This window comes from Macaca thibetana, chromosome 13 (genome assembly GCF_024542745.1).
Source record: "Macaca thibetana thibetana isolate TM-01 chromosome 13, ASM2454274v1, whole genome shotgun sequence".
Lineage (NCBI taxonomy): Eukaryota > Metazoa > Chordata > Mammalia > Primates > Cercopithecidae > Macaca > Macaca thibetana.
The window spans coordinates 4138812-4162804 of record NC_065590.1 but is presented as its reverse complement, the minus strand read 5'-3'; the positions used below and the strand labels follow the sequence as shown (position 1 = coordinate 4162804).

The 23993-nt window shown below is 41.0% G+C and overlaps 2 protein-coding genes across 2 annotated transcripts in view; one reads left to right on the top strand and one right to left on the bottom strand.

Moving 5' to 3' along the window:
- PDCL3 (phosducin like 3) overlaps window positions 1-23993 on the bottom strand; it is a 449125-nt gene that overhangs the window by 218961 nt on the left and 206171 nt on the right. The gene's annotated exons all lie outside the window — the stretch shown is intronic.
- LONRF2 (LON peptidase N-terminal domain and ring finger 2) overlaps window positions 19752-23993 on the top strand; it is a 48110-nt gene continuing 43868 nt past the window's right edge. Inside the window, exon 1 of the mRNA XM_050755092.1 lies at window positions 19752-20430. Within this exon, the coding sequence (XP_050611049.1) occupies window positions 19752-20430 (679 nt within the window). The remainder of the gene's footprint in view (window positions 20431-23993) is intronic.

The following is a 23993-nucleotide window of genomic DNA, read 5'->3' as shown; positions in this document are numbered from 1 at the left end:
CTGTCTGGGGTGGGAGCTTTGGAAATCGTCAGGAAGCCAACACAGAGGCTGCAACATCCCATCTGCTCACTACAGCATCTGAATGTTCCTTTCTGAGGTCCCAGCTGTGGAACTGGCTCACCCTGATCCTTGGTGTGCAGCTGCTGGCAGAGCTGGTGTGCTGACGGGCCAGCGTGCTGGGACCAACAGGCCAAGCTGGCAGCTGGTCTCTGGTCTAGCTTCCCAGACATCTAGTGCCTCCTCTTGAGATCTGTCAAGGGAAGGATAGTGGAGCAGTGTGGCTGCTGTGGTGGAAGCAGCTCATCCCTGGCCACTCGGTGCCTGAGCATGGTGAACCTGTTGCTCCAGATGGCTTGTTTGTGCTGTTCAACATATAAGATCATTGAGAGCTCATGCTTCTGTCTGGATCACTAGACACAATGCACCTGGATGACAAATCAATTTCCTCTCTGCTCTATGAGGCTCCGAAGTCAAAAGCAAAGCACATTCTGGTGTGTGAGCTGAGGTGACATGGTAGGTTGATAAGGAAAATTTCCAGGATGGCCACTCTTAAAAGGCAAGCATCTGAGTTACTCTTTCATTGGCTCCCGTTTTCTATAAATGGAACCAGCCATATGGCTCCAGGGTCACCGGGCTCTGTGGATTTGGAAGAGGTGAGATGGCATTCATCCTACAGAGGTTTATTAGGCATAAACCATGGGCTAGACCCTATGCTAGGAACTGTTGGGGACATGTATCATCCCCTTACATGAACTCACAGTTTCGTGAGGGAGACAGGCACAACAAAAGCCTGCACACATGGCAGATGGTGAGGGAGTATGGCGCCATCAGAGTTGTCCTCCGGCTGTTAGTTGTCAGCACCTGTGCAGATGGTGCCAGGTTCATCTTATTTACATTTTTGAATTATTTAAACAGTTTTAGGATATTGATGTGTTCAAATTTTATCCCCCAAAGTAAGCTGGGTCCGGCTTCCATTATTGGGTGTTTAACCTCTACCAGTACCTGCTGGTTCTAGGATTAAACTATTTGGCCTTGTTTCAGTTGAGCTTTGTTTGTAAATGGTACAAGGGTGGATGTGGGTGGTGGCTCCATGGTTTTATGTTTTGCTGCCTGACCAGGTAAGGAAAGAGGATGGATTACAGCAGCATGGTTACAAATGGGTTTCTAAATACAGGAGCAGCCCTCATCCATTTGGGTCAACTCATTTCATTTTTAAAGTATGAATATTCTTTTAAAGGATTAAGCCCTATTCATAATAGTAAGTCACTGCCAGTAAGTCATCATTAGCTCCTCTCAGAGAGTGCATACACAGACTTCGAGATTTGAAGTAGAGGCATTGGGAGAGGAGATGGCCAGTAGTTCAGCAGTGAAATATATTGAAAATATATTCCAGATAGAGGAAGTCATAAAAAGCTGGGGTAGAGATTCACCAAACCATTTATAACAGTAATGCTAGCTTTGTTCCCTCCTCTCTCACACAGCCAAGTTGGGTGGTTTAGCCAATCCTGTCCTTCCCTTACCACTTCCTAAAATTACACCAATGAATTTTAGGGAGCAGTAAGGGAAGGATAGGATTGGCTAAATCACCCAAACACATATCCCAGGAAGAGTTGAGAAAGAAGAGAAAGGAGTGAGCATTAATCATTTCAATCTGATTAATCTGCATAAAGAAAAAGGAAGTATTGGATGAGGAAAAAAGTTAGGATTTCAGCAAGTCAGTCTTTATCAAACTATCTTTAATTTCCAAGTCACTGCAAATAAATACTTTTGTAAAACACACAAAAAACAAATTCCTAGGAAAAACAAAAGAAAATAAAGATACACAAAATACAAGCCCAGATTTTTATTAATAGACTCAGTAGAATCTACTTAGTAGTAAGTTCAACATAAAATTATGCTTCAATAAATATAATCAGCACAGACATAACATTGGAAAAAAGGAAGAATTACAAAAATTATACACATGTATTGAAAGCATGCATTTTTGTGGGTAATTAGTCTATATACTTGTAACTTTTGGTTGTGTCACCAATGTAGCTAGATAAAATGTAATGAGTGAAAGATGATTCTCCGTATGAAATGTCCGTATGCACCCTCTGAATAAACACCATGTACATTAATACATGAAGTCTTTAGAGTGACAAATGAGCTTACTTCTTGTGTGTTAGTCTGATCTGAATTAGATTACTAACAGTGCCATTTGTAAAAGGCAAGATTTCTGTTTCGCTCCATGTTTTGTTTTAATAACATTTGCAGTAGAGAAAGCATATCACAGAGGAATGTTGACCAAAATTTCAATTTAAAATGTTTAAATTTTAAAGGAATTTCAGTGAATTCAGGATATTTATTTTGAATTCTTTCCAAAATGAAGCAAGTGATACTATATTGTATTTTCAAAATTAATCTTCAATCCTTCATGAGTAGCCAGTTCCAACAAATTTGTCCTGTAAAGTTAGAATTGAATTTAAATTATCTTTTGATGAAAGAAATTATTCCTGATCTATGACTTTCTTCTGAGAAGTTCTTTCGATGAAAAATTAAATTCAGGGCTGGGCACAATGGCTTATGCCTGTGATACCAACGCTTTGGGAGGCCGAGGCAGGAGGATCACTTAAAGCCAGGAGTTCAAGATCAGTCTGGGCAGCATAGTGAGACTCCCCATCTCTACAAAAATAAAAAATTACCAGGGTGTAGTGGTGCAGGCCTACAGTCCCAGCTACTCTGAGGGCTGAGGCAGGAGGATTGCTTGAGCCCAAGAGTTCAAGGCTGCAGTGAGCTATGATCGTGCCACTGTGTTTCAGCCTTCCAGCCTAAGGAACAGAGCAAGACTTTGTCTCAAAAAAATAATTTGAAGCATTATATCGAATGTGTAAAAAGTGTGATGATAACTTTTTACAGCTATGCAATATCAAGAGCATCACCTACGTAAATTATCATTGAGGTTAGCTCATGCCCGTTCTAACGAGCTGTAGAAGCTCGCTCCTCCACGCTTCCAACTTTCTCTTTTGCCCTCTATCCTATCTGAAATTGAGAAACATGTTGCACTCCTTCCTTGAGTGGATGTATTAATGAAATGGCTCCATTGTCTGGGGAATTACCCATGGTTCTTTGTCTCACACGGAGAAAGAATTCAGGACACGGACACACACGAGGAGTGGGTTTAGGGGTGGAAAGTTTAATATACAAAAAAGAAGAGAAAGAAAGCTTCCTCAGGCTGAGAAAGCGGGTCGTCCAAGATAGGGTCTACGGTTTGGGGCGGAACACAATAGATTTTATACAGAGGCTTAAGGAGGCAGTGATAGATTTACACAGGGCCCAGGAGATCGGTTTGACCAGGTGTGCCCTTTACATAGCCCGAGAAAAGACTGGTCCTCCCACCCTAATCTTTATTATGCAAATGTGGCTTCTACCTGGTGGTTGCCATGACACCCACAGGTTTTACTTGGACAGTTCCATGACACTCGCACACATGGTGACAAGGAAAAGAGAGTGGGAAATGCCATATTGAATGTACCTGGATGCAGGTACAGCTGCCGGCATTGACATATGGAAGCTCCTGGTTTGTATATCTATGCTTGCCGCCTGAAAGGTCAGGCTGCTTTCTGTTAGAGAAGAAATGGTTCGGGAGCTGCTTTTTATTAAAGGAATATTCCACCAAGAACCCTTTTTTTTTTTTTAATACTTTGAGTTCTAGGGTACATGTGTACAACGTGCGGGTTTGTTACATATGTATACTTGTGCCATGTTGGTGTGCTGCACCCATCAACTCGTCAGCACCCATCAACTCGTCATTTACATCAGGTATAACTCCCAATGCAATCCCTCTCCCCTCCCCCCTCCCCACAATAGGCCCCAGTGTGTGATGTGCCCCTTCCCGAGTCCAAGTGTTCTCATTGTTCAGTTCCCACCTATGAGTGAGAACATGCGGTGTTTGGTTTTCTGTTCTTGCCATAGTTTGCTGAGAATGAGGGTCTCCAGCTGCATCCATGTCCCTACAAAGGACACAAACTCATCTTTTTTATGGCTGCATAGTAGTCCATGGTGTATATGTGCCACATTTTCTTAATCCAGTCTGTCACTGATGGACATTTGGGTTGATTCCAAGTCTTTGCTATTGTGAATAGTGCCGCAATAAACATATGTCTGCATGTGTCTTTATAGCAGCATGACTTATAATCCTTTGGGTATATACCCAGTAATGGGATGGCTGGGTCATATGGTATTTCTAGTTCTAGATCCTTAAGGAATTGCCATACTGTTTTCCACAATGGTTGAACTAGTTTACAATCCCACCAACAGTGTAAAAGTGTTCCTATTTCTCCACATCCTCTCCAGCACCTGTTGTTTCCTGACTTTTTAATGATTGCCATTCTAACTGGTGTGAGATGGTATCTCATTGTGGTTTTGATTTGCATTTCTCTGATGGCCGGTGATGATGAGCATTTTTTCACGTGTCTGTTGGCTGTATGAATGTCTTCTTTTGAGAAATGTCTGTTCATATACTTTGCCCACTTTTTGATGGGGTTGTTTGTTTTTTCTTGTAAAGTTGTTTGAGTTCTTTGTAGGTCCACCAAGAACTCTTTTACCCTTTCTAACTGCCTAAAAATAATTTCTTAATAGCTCCTGTATTATTAAGACAATTAAAAATAATACCAGACAAATGAACAAGTCTGACGGTCTAATTTACATATTTTAAAAGTGGAATTGAACTTGTTTCTTATGTTGCAGGAGGAGCTCTAAGCATTCATTCTGAAGTTCAGACATTCTCAACAGAACTTTGTTCTTTGAAATATCTCAACAGCCAATAATAATAGTTATTTGTGATCAGCTGTCATGGTTTCACACAATAAAAATAATAATCTTGAATTTAACACATTTTACTATTTGTACTATGTCACTTCAGTTGAGCTGACTTGTTTTCATAGCAAGCGTTTCTCCGTGAAAGCAGTGGTGCATTATTTTACATTCTGGTACAACTGCTTAATCTGACAACTCCAGAATGTTTTCCTGTCATTGCAACTTCACCATCAGAACACATGTCTACACAAAACCTAAAATCCAAACACTTTGCTGTAATTTTTTTCATGCAGTTCTTCCTACCTGTATACTATTCAGAACTCGTTGTGTTTGTTGGCAATAAGGGATTCTCCACATCAACACAGTGTTCAAATTATAGTGAGATAATTGCCATGTTAATAATATCTGTGCATTCATCAAGTTGCCATAAACAATGCTTTGCTAGTTTCACTTGTTCTGTAAGGTGATTTTTCATAACAGCCAGTTATTGAATCCTTCGAGCTACATGTCACTGGGAAGTGGTTCTTGAGCTATTTATTCTCTTTGCCTCAGATTCACTCAACATTTTAAACAAACATCTTTGATGCAGTTTTCCACTTAACATATACATACATGTGTGTGTATATGTATCTTTTTGATCAGTGTTTCAAAGTATTACTTTGTAAGATGTGCTTGAGACACTCATGTCATATGTAAAATATTAAATGTTTCTTCTGTCGGCTTTTATACTACTCAATATTCCTGCTCTCTCTCTCTCTCTCTGTTTTTGTTTGTTTGTTTGTTTTTTGAGAGACAGAGTCTCACTCTGTTGCTCAGGCTGGAGTGCAGTGGTGCAATCTTGGCTCACTGAAACATCCGCCTCCCAGATTCAAGTGATTCTCCTGCTCCAACTTCCCGAGTAGCTGGGACTATAGGCGTGCACCACCGCGTCCAGCTAATTTTTGTATTTTTTAGTAGAGACAGTGTTTCACTATATGTTGGCCAGGCTGGTCTCAAACTCCTGACCTCGAGTGATCTGCCTGCCTCAGAATAATCCTTCTCTTAAAGAGTTATTTCAGTTTTGACTCTTAATTCCTTATGGTTAATTGTAAATGCCATTAGGCTTTGATGACTTCATTGTTTCACTAGCCAGGACAACTCTGCAAATAACACCCTGTGGTTTGAGCCTTTCACCAATCACAGCCACAAACCCAGTCTCAATATGGGAGAAATCACACTTCTGAGGAAAACTGAAGCTAATGTTTTTAGTCTTTACTTCTTCATATCGTTTATGTCATCATCATGAGGTTTACTGTTTCATGTCTACAGCTGCACGCAGAAACCCTGTATCTTCTCTTGACAAAGTAGTCCAGAGAAGCTTGTTTTCCAATCCGTAAATCAGAGTTTCAAATAAATAATACAGATTTTACTTCCCTGTTTTAGCTTATAACAGTAAACCAGAAATTTTTTTAAATGACTTTGTGAAAATTATAATAGTTATAAATAACAATTACAAAATAAAATAAATGTTTCCATTTTCTCAGCATTTTATAGTTGTAGGATACATTTGGCAAATATCACATGTTGTGTTGTGGTCCTGCTGTGCAGGAGGCTTACCCTGAGGGCTTGACAACACTAAACTTGTTGATGCCCTGCTCCCTGAGAAACCCACGGCCTGGACAGCGCAACAATGTCCCCATGTCACATTGCTGCAGAGATTTCTAAGTGCTTACCCTCTGTTTACATACTCATCATAGACTGGAGTACTACCTGACTTCAGTAGCAATGCTGTCAGTCACTCTACTCTTCCATATGATAAAGCCAGGCCCCAGAGAGGGGGAATGGACAGGAGGGTTCATGGCCCTTGGTCTCCAGAAAACACAGGATGAAGATAACCTACCGGCAAAGCAGAGCACCCTAGGATCCCCAGGATTATGGCTCCAGAGATTTTCAGAAGAGACTCAGAGTGGCTTCTACCTCTGCCCACTCCACTTTTCCTCAGTTGACCCAGGAAATGCAAATTTCTATTAATTAGTTACTTATATTGTTTTATATATATATATAATATATATATGTTATATTGACATATTTTTATATATATATTAGTTATATTGACTCTATTAGTATGAATTCTCACTATCCATCCTAATTATTGTACATTACACCCATTTTTCGAGCATTTGGGGATAACTATGCTGATTTGTAATTGTTAAATAGCTATCACATTAACTTTGCTGTAAATTCAATTTGATTATAGCACTAAATTCTTTCATATATATATATACTCAGCCTTTGTTTTGTTGCTCATTTAGCATAATTATATCTTAAAAAATGAAAAAGGAAGTGTGACTCCTGGTTCCTTTTCTCCCAGCTCCCTTTTGAAAGGGGTAAAGTTCCCTTATCCTCCTCACAGGGCGTGTGGCAGGGGTGTGGCTCGCTTCTTCGGGGCCCCACTGCTCAACCCCCTGGCGGGAGCAAACAGGCAGCTCGTGGGGAGCGTTTTTGGGGTCCAACTCCATGGCAGCCTCTAGGGTTCAGTGTTTACGGCTCCCGAAGCCCCAGTGGGCATGTGTTACAGTGTGCGCTTTCAGTTTTGCCTTCTGCGGGTGGCTTGTGTTAATCAGCTCAATTAGATCCTCTGTCTTATTACAAAGGCACAGGGCTTTCTGTATCCCGGGTTCTTGCCCCTAGTGTACCAGAAAAATCGGATCACACATGTGCTTGGAGGATGGGTGAACGGTTTTATTGAATGTTGGAAGTTGCTCTCAGCGAGGTAGATGGGGAGCAAGAAGGGGGATGGAGTGGGAAGGTGGTCTTCCCCTGGAGTCAGGCCATCCAGTGGCCGGACTCTCCTCTGACTGCCCCTGACCAAATTCCACGTTGTCCTGCTGTCGTGGCCTTCCGGTGCCTGCTGTCTATCAGTGTGCTCTTCTGCTCCTCTGCTTCTCTCAATGTCCAGCCACTTGTGTCTCTGCCCACTAGGGTCTCAGGGTTTTTATGGGCACAGGATGGGGCATGTGGCAGGCCAGAGTGGTCTTGGAAAAGAAACATTTAGGCACGAAAACAGGAGTGCCTGTCCTCACTTAGGTCCATGGGCAGACTCTAGGGTGGAGCCCCTGCCAGGGACCCCACCCTCTCCAGCACTTCGCTGCCCCACTCCTGTATCACTTTGGCTCAGCTGCCTGGAGTGGAGATGGAGAAAACCAGATTAGATCAGCTTTATTCACTACCTATTTGCTATAGTCAAGAGAACAGGTTGGTTTGGTTTCTTTCACCTTCCTCTTAATTGATGTACAAATATCTTTTGCTTGGGAGCTAGAATGCTGTGTGTTGACCTTTTTATGTTTTGCCTACTACAGATTGGTAACTATTTGACCAGCCCCGTCACCAATTCCAGCTGAAATACAAGGGAAGGAAAGGCCCCAGGAAAAGGGAGTGACAGATTCCAAAGACTAATTCACCCATTTCAAGATTTTTCCAGGCTTCAATCCTGTTCTCTCTCCAACTGTGTGTGAACAAGTAAAAGAAAATGTCAAAGCACATTTCCCTGAATGTGAGTTCTGCTCCGTTGTTCTGTCTGATATAAGGCAAGACTGAGTTTTTAAAATAATTTACAAATTTCAGTTGTATGTCTGTTTTGACCATAAGATTTGGTAAATGAGATCACAGCATACTTTATGCTTCTAGTAAAAAGATGGATGACATGTATTCAATTGTTGTTGCTAAGTCCTTAGCAGTAATTTGTCTGCCATTAATGCCAACACACCTGCCATAATGGAAATTAGGTAAAGGGGGAAATGCCATTATAATTCTGAAAGGTGATCTTGAATTTATCCAATAAATAGTTGCCAGTAGTCCCATGAAATACTCCTCTCTGAAGGACACTGGATCTGAGAAAAGTGAATTGAGGTCTAGATATATTTCTGTCTATTGAATAGATGTGTGACTTCACTTTGAACTAAAATAACTTAACCTCTCGAATGTTAGGGGCATTTGTAATTACATAAATAAATCATTAAATAAACAAATAAACAGGGCAAATTACATGTTGCTTATGTTTCTGTCCAGCTCTGTAATTCTGTAATTCAGCCACCAAAAGACCTTAGATGAAAAACGAGAGGTTAGGGTCAACCAACAGTGTACAATAGTGTCATAAGTATATGGGTGAATACGTCTGATTCTCTTAGGTGGTGTTTTAAAAGTAGCAATAGCATCTGCTGCCATTTCTTGTTTTAATAATTAATAAATAAAATAACAGTTTAATAGGTTTTACCTTTAAAAACAGGGCAGCCTCAGAGTCTCTGAGTGTGGACGTGGTGAGAGGCTCAGCAGAGAGGAACTCATACAGGCGACTCCTGACTCAATGTGCCCACTGAACATCCCTCTCTTCCAGGGGTGGGGGTTGACTGCTACACACTTTTAAATTGTGTTCATTCTCATGAAATAATTGTTTAATTCACCCCCAAAATGGACTGTTGGTTTGAAAAAAATAAGTAGTGCTATTGAAACACACAAAATTAATAAGGAACTTAAAAATTTGAAAATTAAAAATTTAAGGACCTTCATTAGACCAATGAACTGATGGTCTGGCTTCCTTCTCACCAAAATTCTAATACAGAACATCAAGCTGTCTCTACTATTTAAAAAGTCAACATTTTGAAAGACAAAATACAGTGACAATTATTTCTAATTTGCTCTTCTTTTATCAAGAGAGGGAGGAACTATCCACATCTATAACACATTATTCTTCCGATAAAATGTCTAAGAAAAAGCAGTCTGAAATTCTGTCATCGGGTTGTTTAGTAACAAAACATCACTTCTAAGTAGAAACCTGTTGCTTTTTGTGAAGCCAAAATTCAGTAATTCCAAATATTAAGACGTAACAGCGGTTTTGTGTATTTTTAGGCCTAAACCTTAATTAAATTTCAGTCTACACTTCAGTGCACATTCATTTCTGAGAACAAGAACAGTGAACAATTCCACATTTGTCAACAAATCATTCTTTTCTTACATAATTAAATTGAGTGACATTTCTTTAATATGGGGAAAACAGTATTTTTCTTTACATAATACTTTATAAAGTATTTATAATTACTTTAAATATAATTTTAAAATAATTTCCTGGCCAGGTGTGATGGCTCATGCCTACAATCCCAGCACTTTGGGAGGCTAATGTGGGAGGGTCGCTTGAACCCAGGAGTTCAAGACCAGCCTGGGCACCATACAGAGAACATGTCAAGACAAAAAATTTAAAAATTAGCTGGCCATAGCGGTATGCACCTGTAGCCCCAGCTACAGGGAGACTGAAGTGGGAGGATCACCTGAGTCAAGGAAGGTCAAGGCTGCAGTGAACTCTGTGGCACTGGACTCTATCTTGGGCAACAAAGCGAGACTCTGTCTTTAAAAAAAAATAAAAAAAATTTGGCCAGGCATAGTGGCTCACGCCTGTAATCCCAGCACATAGGGAGGCCAAGGCAGGTGGATCACCTGAGGTCAGGAGTTTGAGACCAGCCTGGTCAACATGGTGAAACCCTTTATCTACTAAAAAATATAAAAATTAGCTGGGCGTGGTGGCAGGTGCCTGTAATCCCAGCTACTCAGGAGGCTGAGGCAGAAGAATCACTTGAACCCAGGAGGCAGAGGTTGCAGTAAGCCTAAATCATGCCATTGCACTCCAGCCTGGGTGACTTTTTTTTTTTTTTTTTAATAAAAATAACATCCTGTTCTTAAAAGATTTTAATTGAAAGTCACGTTTTTTCATATATCTTACAAAACTTATGATCAGGAGGGGTTCTGTAATTACATATTGCCATGAAAAGTGTTCACTAGTAAAACAAGATTGAGAAACTTTGTCACAGAGGATCTTGCAATGTAAAGAATAGATTTGTCAAGGTGGGCCTCCCCTTCTGCAGGAAGGATCAGAGCCCTGCGGCATCAATGCAGAAATCCCTCCCTGCTACCCCGGAACATGTTCCAAGATAGAAATACTATGACAGCCTTTAGAATGTGCAGAAAAAAGCAAAAAAGTATACTTTTCCAAAGATGTCATTGCAAACGCATTTCACATAGAATTTGAAATTCTATGTGATTTTTTCCAAAAACAGGGTAGTGAATATATTGTAGTATAAGGAATGTGTATTAATTTCCTTTTATACAAGAGGGAATAAGACACAGAGAAGTAAGATTATGAGCCCGTGGTGATATAAATATTTAGAAACAATCTACAAGTCAGGTTGGACAAAAACAACTCTGCTGTCTATCATAACAAAATTATTAAAAAGTGTTTTAACTTATTTTACAGGTAACCATCCACATAAATGTTACCATACTTGAATGTTTCTTGGAACGTGTTGCTGAGAAGTGTCTGTAACATGCTATTGTAACTTTTTTAAAAAATAACTTGTATCTTTATAACTTATATCTTTCATTCCAGTGCTGTAAGAAGTGACACATCTCAACCTCTAGGACATTATTATTTGTAACTGAAAAAATAGTGCTGCTTATCAAATTATCTAGAATTAATTACAAAGGCAAATGGTCTTCCTCATAGCAAGTATTTCATAACTATCTGTTCCTTTAAAAATCTCTAAATTAAATCACAGAGTGCCAGGAATTCTCATTTGCTTATTTTATTGGTGTCCTTAAAGACATTTATTGCTAGATGAATAGCATATAGTTAATGCTTTGTTTGAAATACCAGACCACTCTCAGACCAATCTTGAAATGCAAGATTATTACTATTATTTTTTAGTTTTAGAGAACTAGGATGACGTTGGGTACCACATATATTTTTAACATTTATTAGATTTTTAATATAAAAAGCATAAAGTTGAATACCATATGTGTTTTAAACATGTTATATTTTAATGTAAAATATATAGCCCTAAAATCTAGATAACTCCTAAAAACTTTTGAAATAAATACATATATGCATATTTTTCAAAAACGTGGTGCATAAAGGTAAAATGAAAACCACTTTCCATTGAAGTCTGGGAACGATGACCCTCCCAGAAGAAACAATGAAAAAAGCACCTCAAAGGCCAGATTATTTTATTTTTTTTATTATTATTATACTTTGAGTTCTAGGGTACATGTGCACAACGTGCAGGTTTGTTACATATGTATCCATGTGCCATGTTGGTGTGCTGCACCCATTAACTCGCCATTTACATTAGGTATTTCTCCTAATGCTATCCCTCCCCGCTCCCCCCACCCCACGACAGGTCCCGGTGTGTGATGTTCCCCTTCCTGTATCCAAGTGTTCTCATTGTTCAATTCCGACCTGAGTGAGAACATGCAGTGTCTGGTTTTTTTGTCCTTGTGATAGTTTGCTGAGAATGATGGTTTCCAGCTTCACCCATGTCCCTGCAAAGGACATGAACTCATCCTTTTTTATGGCTGCATAGTATTCCATGGTGTATATGTGCCACATTTTCTTAATCCAGTCTATCACTGATGGACATTTGGGTTGGTTCCAAGTCTTTGCTATTGTGAACAGTGCCGCAATAAAGACTTAAATGTTAGACCTAAAACCATAAAAACCCTAGAAGAAAACCTATGCAATACCATTCAGGACATAGGCATGGGCAAGGACTTCATGTCTAAAACACCAAAAGCAATGGCAACAAAAGCCAGAATTCACAAATGGGATCTAATTAAACTAAAGAGCTTCTGCACAGCAAAAGAAACTACCATCAGAGTGAACAGGCAACCTACAGAATGGGAGAAAATTTTTGCAATCTACTCATCTGACAAAGGGCTAATATTCAGAACCTACAAAGAACTCAAACAAATTTACATGAAAAAAAAACAAACAACTCCATCAAAAAGTGGGCAAAGGATATGGACAGACATTTCTCAAAAGAAGACATTCATGCAGCCAACAGACACATGAAAAAATGCTCATCATCACTGGCCATCACAGAAATGCAAATCAAAACCACAATGAGATACCATCTCACACCAGTTAGAATGGCAATCATTAAAAAATCAGGAAACAACAGGTGCTGGAGAGGATGTGGAGAAATAGGAACACTTTTACACTGTTGGTGGGACTGTAAACTAGTTCAACCATTGTGGAAGACAGTGTGGTGATTCCTCAAGGATCTAGGATTAAAAATACCATTTGACTCAGATTATTTTCTGATTACTATTTCCCACTAAAGAAACCAGGGCTCCTTGGAGAAACAGCTGGTTCCAAACCCAGCACAGAAAATGTACGAAAGGAGCATACAATATTTTGTCATTCCAGAATGCAAGGAGGCTCTCAAAGACTTCCAGGGTCATGTCAAAAAAATCTCAGCACCCAAATTTCAGAGGCTTCTACTGGAATGATGGGAACATCAATAAAAATTATAATAGCAGTGGATTAAAGTATATCAAATATGTTTAGATCTATATGTTCATAACGGTGAATAATGAAACACCATTTACCTTTGGAGGATGTTAGGAAACTAACTTTTTTTTTTTTAACTGATACATATTTTTTTTTAAATTCCCATTCAAATTATTGGGTTAAACAGATAACAAGAGGGAGTTTCTCTTTATAGAAGTATTGCAGCAAATAAATTAAGAAGAACTGAACAGTGATTAAAACATCACCTTTTGGCAACTTCTGATGAATTAAACTGGATCTGGGCAATGATCATCAATGGCTGCTAACAGCACAAAGAGACAACCTGACATTTTGATCTACAAACATATGATCTGGTTTCTTCCTCAAAAAAACTGAAAAGGGAAGCCGAGGCCATGGCTCATACCTGTAATTCTAGCATTTTGGGAGGTTGAGGTGGGAGGATGGCTTGAGTTCCAGGCTGCAGTGACCCATGATCACACGACTTCACTCCAGCCCGGGTGACAGAACAAGACTGTCTCAATAAATAAATAAATAAATAAATAAATAAATAAAGGTTAAAAAGATAAAGGGAGAACTTATATGTTGAAAGACACTGATGAGAGATATAAACCAATAAGAATATATGGACCTTATTTGAATTCTGATTCTGACTCAAGCAAACAAACTTAAAAAGTGACAAGACAGAGAATTATGAACTGACTGGATAATTCGATGACATCACATGACTTTTTAAAAAATGTGATGAAGGTGTGGTGTTTTGTTTTTAAAGGATTCCTTACCTTTTGGGGATACATGTTGAGTTATTCACAGATGAAATGATTTGATATCTGAGATGTCTGTTGAAAAGGGCAGGGGAGGGAAAAGTGAGAAACAAGATAGGCTGTGAGTTGAAGCTGGGAGATGGATACATGATGCTTTGTTATTACTCTCCTCTCTGCTTTGGCTATGCCTGCTTGAAATCTCGTATACTAAAGGGTTTTATAAAAACAACAAGAAATCCTTTTAAAAAGAGTAAAATTTCACTTTCACTCACCACTTCTGGTCTACCCAAGTAGTTGTGTCAATGTCTTTTCTTTTATACACTTTGAGAATCTTTTATTAATTTCATACCCACTTAGAATTTAGTATATTCATGGTGAGTTGAACCTTGCATCATTAGGTGTGACTAATGATGCTTTTTGCCTTAAAATCTATTTTATCTGCTGTTAACACAGCCATCCTAGCTTTATTTTTGTTAGTATTTACCTGATATATCTTTTTTCATCTTTTTATTGTTAACTTATATCTGTTGTCATAATTGAGGTGTACCTCTTTAAAATAACATATAGTTGGACTGGATTATTTTACAAACTGATATATTCAGTGATTAACTGGTAAGTTCTGTCTTCTTACATTTATTAAAATTTCTGATACATCTGAACTTATGTCTGTCCTCTTAATTATAGTGTTTCATTTTGTCGCCTCTTTGCTCCTTTTTTCTCACCTTTTGAGTTGATATCTGTTATCTTCTTACCAAGATAACAACTATTCACTAGTTTTTTCTCTTTGTCTTCTTATTACTTTTGGGGTTTATTCTGTTGGTTTTTATCCCCAACTTTTTGAGTTAGATGTTCAACACATTGCTTTTGAGTTATTATTATTATTATTATTTTTTTGAGACAGAGTGTGGCTCTGTCGCCCAGGCTGGGGTGCAGTGGCCAGATCTCAGCTCACTGCAAGCTCCGCCTCCTGGGTTTACGCCATTCTCGTGCCTCAGCCTCCTGAGTAGCTGGAACTACAGGCACCCGCCACCTCGCCCAGCTAGTTTTTTGTATTTTTTTAGTAGAGACGGGGTTTCACCGTGTTAGCCAGGATGGTCTCGATCTCCTGACCTCGTGATCGGCCCGCCTTGGCCTCCTGAAGTGCTGGGATTACAGGCTTGAGCCACCACGCCCGGCCTATTATTTTTTAATATAAGCATTTAAGGCTATAATTTTCTGTAAAATATAGCTTTAGAAGCATCCTATATATTTTTTAAAATTTTAATTTTTAAGTACCTCTCTTTAAATTGACACATATTTAAAAGAGGCCCTAATGAGGTATAATTGCAATACAATAAGATGCATATATTTAAAGTATATAGGCTGGGTGCAGTGGTTCATGTCTGTACCAGCACTTTGGGAGGCTGAGGCAGATGGATTGCTTGAATTCAGGAATTCGAGACCAGCCTGGGCAACACAGTGAAACCCCATCTCTATAAAAAATGGTTTTTGTAATAAAAAAGTATATATTGTGATAAGTTCTGACACATAAATACACCCACGAGAACATCGCCACAATCAAGGTAACAAATGTGTGCATCACCCCTAAAAGTTTCCTCATGGATCTTTGTAATCCCTCTTCCCATCCCCACATGACCACTCAACTGTAGTGTAGATTCTATTAGTGTAGATTCACGCATACTTTCAAGACACATATATATATATATATATATATATATATTTTTTTTTTTTTTTTTTTTTTTTTTTGAGACGGGGTCTCACTCCTGTCGCCCAGGCTGCAGTGGTGCAATCATGGCTTATTGCAGCCTTGACCTCCCGGGTTCAGGCCATCCTCCCACCTCAGCCTCCTGAGTAGCTGAGACTACAGGCATGTGCCATCATGCCTGGCTAATTTTTTGTATTTTTAGTAGAGAAGGGGTTTCACCATCTTGCCCAGGCTGGTCTCGAACTCCTGGGCTCAAGCAATCTGCCTGCTTTGGCCTCTCAAAGTGCTGGGATTACAGGTGTATGCCAGCGCACCCAGCCTAAGATTTTTGTATAAATGGAATGATTTATACATATGCGCTCTACCTTGCTGTATTGTTTCGCTCAGCATAATTATTTTGGATTTCATACATGTTGTTTGATACATTAATAGTTCATTCCTTTTTATTTCTGAATAGTTTTCAGTTGTGTAGATAAATCCTAATTTGTTCATTCACCCGATGATAGACATTTGAATTATTTCTAGCTTGGGGGTGTTACAAATAAAGCTGCTATGAAGATTCATGTAGAAGTGTTTGAATGGACACATGCTTTTATTTCTTTCGGATAAATACCTAGAAGTGGAATGGGTGGTTAATATGGTAAGTATACCGTTAACATTGTAAGAAACTGCCAAACTGTAGTCCAAAGTGGCTGCACCATGGTACACTCCCACTGGTGGTGTGTGAGTTCTGCATGCCCCCTGTGTTTGCCAGCACTCAGCATGGTCAGCCTTTTTAATCACAGACATTCTACTAGGTGCACAGTACTGGCTGCTTGAGGTTTCATTTGCATTTATCCAGTGACTCATAATGCTGAGCGTATTTTCATGTGCTTCTTTGCCATCAATGTGTCTTCTGCAATGAAATAACTGTTCAAATCTTCCACTCACCTTTCAATCCAGTTCTGCATTTTCTTATTGAGTTCTTAGAGTTCTTTATATATTTTTGGTTCATATTTTATCAGCTATGTGATCTGCCAATATTTTCTCCTAGTGTGCAGCATGTCTTAGCAGTGTCTTTTAAACAGCAGAAGTTCTCAATTTGATCCAATGTATCGATTTATCAGTGTCCTAGAAGGAATACTTTTAAATTGAGATTTGTTTCATGGCTCTAAGATGTTCTATATTGGTAAATGTCCCATGTGCACTTGAAAAGAATGTGTATTCTGCTATTGTTGGATGAGTGTTCTATAAATATCAATCAGATTCAGTTGGTTTGTAGAATTGCTCAAGTCTTCCATATCTTTACTGATTTTCAGTATACTTGTATTAATTGTTGAAAGAGGGGTATTTTAAGTTCTGGGGTACCTGTGCAGGATGTGCAGGTTTATTACATAGGTAAACGTGTGCCATGGTGGTTTACGGCACCTATCAAACCATCACCTATGTTTTAAGCCCAGAATGAATTAGCTATTTTTCTTCATGCTCTCCCGCCCCCGATCCCACCCTGACAGGCCCCAGTGTGTGTTGTTCTCCTCCCTATGTCCATGTGTTCTCATTGTTCAGTTCCTACTTGTAAGTGAGAACATGTGATGTCTGGTTTTCTGTTCCTGTGTTAGTTTGCTGAGGATAATGGCTTCCAGTTACATCCATGTCCTTACAAAGGACATGATCTTGTTCTTTTTAGTGGTGAAAAAGTGATATTTAAATATCCAACTATAATTATTAATTTACCTATTTCACCTTACAGTTCTATCAGTTTTTGCTTCAAATATTTTAAAGCTCTCTTATTGGGAACACACATGGTTAAGACTGTTGTCCTCTTGACCAACTAACACCTTTATCATTATGAAATGACCATCCTTTCTCCTAGCAATGTTCTTATTTAATCGACTTTGTCAGATATCAATATAGTCACTCTAGATTTATTTTGGTTAGAGTTAACTAGAACATCTTTTTCCATCCTTTTACCTTTACCTTATTTGTATAAAGGGTTTTTTTTTTTTTCTCCTTCAGTAGGCAGCATATATCTGGGCCTTCCTTTTGATAATCTTTGCCTTTTAATTATGGTATTTAGACAATATTTAGTGAACATTAACCGATATAGTTGAGTTTAAACCTGCCATCTTGCTATTTGTTCTATCTAATTGTTTCTTTCCTCTCTTTTTAATGCCTTCTTTTGGATTAATAGAGTTTTTCTGTTGTTTTTAACAATTTCATTTCATCTCTATAGGTTTTTAAACTATAGCTCTTTGTGTTATTTAGGAGGTTGCTTTAGGGTTTAGAGTACACATCCTTAGCTCATTACAGTCTTTCTTAAGGTGACATTATACCATTTCACATATAGCATTAGAACCTTACAACAGTATCCTGCCATTTCTCCTCTACCTGCCTTTGTGTTATTTTTGTAATACATTTTATTTCTACATGTTATAAACTTCACAACACACTCATATTTTTGCTTTAAACATTACTTGCTCTCAGCAGGCATACCTCCGGCAGCTTCTTTCTGTTCTCTTGCTAGAAATTTGTCTAAAATAAGAACAATAGGATCTGAGATCATAAGGTTTCATAATCTTTACTGTATGGTCTGTGCTCTGAAGCTTTTTCCCCATTGCTTCCTGATTGTTGTGAATTTGATGGATACATCACCTTCAAATATAAGTGAACTGTTATTTTATAAACAAAGCAGATAAAAATCCAAATGGTGATTGCAAAAGTGAATTTGAAATAATTCAGTAATGAAAAAGAGACCCAATCAGTAGACTGTTATCAACTAAGTAGACAGCTGGGGGAAATCCCTCATGGAAAGGGAAGGGGGTGCTCTGCATTTGTTTATTGTAGAACTACAGGGCTGGCCAAAAGTTGCCTCTTTTTCCCTTTTAGGAACTGGTCTAAAATGTTCTCTCACTTAATGAGGCATTTCTCCTTTCGCAAAGCCAGATGTGGTAAAGGTATTTTATATATTCTTTAGCCAGCAGTTTTAGATGTAGAAAAACCTCTCCAATCTTTAAAAAAATTTCTTCTTGAAATATGAACAGTAGTATGAATTCTAGAATATCGTAATGCATTTTATTGTATTCAAATACACAGGATAAAACAGATACTGTGACAACAGGAAGAAGGCAGCAGGCTATACAGGAGAACTATAAGGAGAAATATATAGGCTATATAGGAGAAATTCTGAACCCAGTTAATGCGCACAGAGGATTTTAATTTAATCCTTGCTTGTACACCAACGGAGCGTTTAATTCCCTCTCCCCAGCAACTTAACGTCTGCAGTACTCCATGTTAGGGTGCACTTTCTATTTCTATTCTAATTCTATTAATTAGAATTCTATTTCTAATTCTATTTCTGCTTCCTAATCAAGGGCACAATACAATTGTCCATTTCTCAAATCTCTCTCTCCTCCTGGCATCTGGTTTTCTTGGCCCTCCACGTTCTCTGTTAAAATGAGGTCTCAAAGGCCTCAGCCTGGAGTTTCGTTAACAGAAGCTCGCTGAGGCGGGGCCTCGGGGTGCCCACTTCAGCCTCCCCAGACATTTAGGACAATTTCCTAAGTCGAAGCTAGAGATGCGTGATGCGTTTGGTGACTTTTCCTGGGTTCGCGCTTAAGCAGAGCCACAGGTTGTGGGGGCGACCAGGCCTCTGGCGAAGAGCAGGTGCCGCGGAGCCGGCGCGCCAGCAGCCCTTGGCCAAGGCCACCTGCTCTCAGGGCCCGGGCACCTCTGTAGGGAGGCGGCGGGCAGGAGACGCGCGCGCAGTCGCGCAGGGGCCCCCAGGCGAGGGTGTGGGGGAAGCAGCGCAGAAGACGCGGACCTGGAGCGCGGTCACCGCGTTCCCGCAGCGACCTGAGTTACCGAAGCCCGCGGGACTGGGAGGCCGTCGCGCGTGGGCAGGGGCTCAGGTTGCGCCCGGGTGCCTGTCGCGGCCCCCGCCCCGGAACGGTTGCAGCCCTGCTGGGCTCGCCGCCCACGCCGCGCTGAGGACGCTGCCCGAGCCAGGCGCCCGCCCCCGCCCGCGGTCTCAGCCGCTCGCAGCGCGCCGCCCCCAGCCGCGCGTGGCTGCTGGCGAAGGCTGAGACCGCGCTCCCGCAGACCAGTTCCCAGCAGCAGCGCGTCCTCCCTGCTCCGCGCCTTCGCTCCGGACCCGCGTCGTCGCAGCCCCGCGGTGATGAGCCCCGAGCCGGTCCCGCCGCCCCCGCCACCCCAGTGTCCCGGCTGCGATCGCGCGGAGCCGATCGCCCAGCGCTTAGAGGAGGGCGACGAGGCCTTCCGCGCGGGCGAGTACGAGATGGCAGCCGAGCTCTTCCGCTCCATGCTAGCCGGGCTGGCGCAGCCGGACCGCGGCCTGTGCCTGAGGCTGGGGGACGCGCTGGCCCGCGCCGGCCGCCTCCCGGAGGCCCTGGGCGCGTTCCGCGGCGCCGCGCGGCTCGGGGCGCTGCGGCCGGAGGAGCTGGAGGAGCTGGCGGGCGGCCTGGTGCGCGCCGTGGGCCTGCGCGAGCGGCCGCTGTCCGCGGAGAACCCGGGCGGCGAGCCCGAGGCGCCGGGCGAGGAAGGGCCGGCCCCGGCGCCCCGCGCGCCCCGCGACCTGCTCGGCTGCCCGCGCTGCCGGCGGTTGCTGCACAAGCCGGTGACGCTGCCCTGCGGGCTCACAGTCTGCAAGCGCTGCGTGGAGCCGGGGCCCGCGCGGCCGCAGGCGCGGCGCGTGAACGTGGTGCTGAGCGGCCTGCTGGAGAAGTGCTTCCCGGCCGAGTGCCGGCTGCGCAGGTTGGCGGGCCAGGCGCGTAGCCTGCAGCGGCAGCAGCAGCCCGAGGCCGCGCTGCTCAGGTGCGACCAGGCGCTGGATCTCGGTGAGTCGGCTGCGGGGAGGGTCCGCCTCCCCTACACCTGTCGGGCCCAGCAGCGGGGTGGGGAGCTGACCGGTGGGCCTGACAGGTTTTGGGCTTTCGAGTGCATTGTCCGGGCTTAGGGGTCACTTTGCTTCCTAACCATGGGAAGGTGAAAGGTGGGGGCGGCCACACCCTGTAGCCAGGAGAGGCCACCTGCACCCCACTGGTTTTGTCTTTTCCAGGATGCTGGTAAGTTTCCCGCGGCCCCGGGAGCAGCTCTGTAAGGTCCTGTAATTGCCTTTTGGCACCTTCTGCGCTGTTGAGGAGTGGGGAGGATGACGAAATATTTTTGCTCACCCTGAGGGAAAATGCACGTAACTGACACACTAGAGGCGCGGAACGGGGTGCCTTGTACTGGGGCAGGATTTGCTTTGGGTTTCAGCTAATATAGCCAGGAAGGAAGCCCCTCCACTCTGCAGTCATCACGTCACACGCTCCGGCTCTAGCCTGCTCTCTGTCTCAGAGGCCATCATTAGATGTCATGGCGTATTTAACTTACAAGATAGTTACACTGACTAGTGTGTGTAGTTTTAAAATTATTCATTCAGTCACTCCCTGATTTATCTGAGGCCTGAGACCAGCAACAGGCACTCTCCTGCCTCCACCCAACCACCACCTGTTAACACTACTTAGCTGAAAGGAAGACCAAACTTCGTTTTGGGCTTTGACATATGAATATGCGCTCTATTGGCAGTTGTTTGGGGCCGTGTGAGGAGGACCGTTTGCTTTCTGGTTTCACCGGTTTTATGATAGGGGGTATGTGATTTAAAGCACTAGCCGAGAAGACTTGTTGAATCTCTTGTTACTAAAAGAATCTTCTAGCATGCTACAGTCAGTTCGCATGTTATTTTAAACCTAGGATTAAGGTTTTCTCTTTTAGAAAGCACAAATTATAAGGTGACTAGCATCCAATTTTGTCTTGCAAAAAAAAAAAAAAATGATTGAACAAGTGCTCAATATCTATATTTAAATTGGGATATTCTCTACTGGAATAGAGCACTTAACTCAGCTTTTCTGACAAGTATTCTGTAGTTTTTGCAACCAACATATCCATACTTTAACAGGCATATTTTTTAGTTTTCTACTAATTTACGTATTGGTGGTGTTAGAGCAGCACTACCCAATAGAATTGCCGTGTAAGCCACACATATTTGGAATTTTCTTGTAGCTACATTGAAAGGGTGAAAAAAGCAGGTGAAATTTATTTTAGCAATTTTTAACCCTATGCATTCAAAATATTATTTCAACATGCCTTCAATTTTAAAAAATAATTGAGATTTTCCTTTTTTAAACTTAGCCTTTGAAATTCATTATATATTTTGCATTTACTGCACTACCCAATTCCAACACCAAATTTTCATTGGAAATGCTTCATCTATATTTAGATGTTGGAGAAGATATAGAAAAATGAAAAGCTGCGATGTTTATATGCTGCTGAAGGGACTGCAAATTATACCCCTGAAAAATATTTGGTAGTGTCTACAGATGCTAAGCCTGTCGTTGGCCAAATAGTTTCAAAGAGGTATATGCATATGTGCCCCCAAAAGAATGTGCAAGTAGGTACAAGAGTGTATGTCATTGTTAGAGACACCCCAAAAGTGCACACAACCCAAATGTCCAGTAAGAGCAGAAGGGGTGAATATATGATTATGTTTTCATAGCATACTATACAGAAAGAAAATAAATCAACTACAGTTACAAACTACGATGTGGACAAATCTCACAAACATAATGTTAAGTGGAAGAAGTCAGACTCAAGCGTTTTTACTATATGATCCTATGTATCTGTAAGTCCAAACAGACAAAATTACTGTAGGATGTTAGAAGTAAGGACAGTGTTTACCTTGGGTGGATGAAAAGGGAATAGTGATTGTGAGGAAGTATGAGAGGGATCTGTGGGATAGTGGTGATGTTCTGTTTCTTGATTTAGGGGATGGATACACAAGTGTGTTCACTTTGCAACAGTTCATTGCACTATATACTTATATTTTTTGCTTTTCTATGCATATATTAGACCTAGTTTAAAGGTTTTTAAAATAGACTATTTCAGTAAATTCATATGAGAACTTATATAGAATGTATTCATTTTTCTATTCAAAGATTAGCTTAAAATTTTATGAAAACATTTAATTTCCAAATAAATTAGCCCTTTTAAAGAAGTTTTGATATAGTAAAAAAAAAAAAAAAAAAAAAAAAAAAAAGCCACAGATGTTTGGGATCAGAAATACCTATGTTTAGATCCAAGCTCTGACTTTTTTTTTTTTTTAGATGGAGTCTTGCTCTGTCACCAGGCTGGAGTGTAGTGGCATGGCTGTACAACCTCCACCTCCCTGGTTCAAGCAATTCTCCTGCCTCAGCCTCCCTAGCAGCTGGGATTACAGGCACACACCACCACACCCAGCTAATTTTTGTATTTTTAGTAAAGATGGGGTTTCACCATGTTGGCTATGATGGTCTCGATCTCCTGACCTTGTGATCCACCCTCCTTAGCCTCCCACAGTGCTGGGATATTAGGCATGAACCACCACGCCTGGCTTTTTCTTTTTCTTTGAGATAAGGTCTCGCTCTGTCACCCAGGCTGGACTGCAGTGATATGATCTCGGCTCACTGCAACCTCTGCCTCCTGGGGTCGAGAGTGATTCTCGTGACTCAGCCTCTCAGGTAACTGGGATTACAGGCATGCACCACCATGCATTGTATTTTTTTGTGTGTTTTTAGTAGAGATGTGTTTCACTATGTTGTCCAGGCTGATCTCCAACTCCTGTCCTCAAGTGATCTGCCCACCTCAGCCTCCCAAAGTGCCAGGATTATAGGCATAAGCCACCACACCTGACTTCTGACACTTATTTATTATGTGACCTTAGCCAAGTGTGGTAGTCATTAGTACTGGTCTATCTCTATACCTTCCCCAAACAAGGTAGGATTGCACTTCCTGGTCCACTTGTGATTAGGTGGAGCCATGTGACTACTTTTGGCCAGTAAGTTATGAGTAGAATTTAAAATCACTAGTACGTATGTAAGAGGTAAATAAATGTATGAAAATATAAAGCATTCAGAAGACAGTTGTCTATAAAAAAGAGCCAAGTGAGTATTCTGGAAATTCAAAATACAATATCTGAAGTTGAGAATTAATTAGATTTGTTACAAACCAGATGGCACACATCAGAAGTCTGAATGAGAAAACTCAGAAGCAAGTCAACAGAAAATATCCAAACTGAATCACAGAAGAAGAATAAAAGAGAGCATGAGAGTTATGTGAGACACAGACAGAAGTTCCAACATCTATGAAATTGGAATCCTGAAAGAAGAGAGAGGGGAAAGGCAAGAGAAATATTTAAAGAAAAAAGTAATTGAGAATTTTCCAAATCTGATGAGAAACTTTAAATCACTGAATCAAAAAGTTCACTAAGCCCAACAGGGTGGACACAAATGCACACACAAACATACACACAAAACCCATCCAAGTGCATTATAGTTAAGTTCCTGAAAACCAAAGATAAAGAGAATTTAAATGCAGTTAGAGA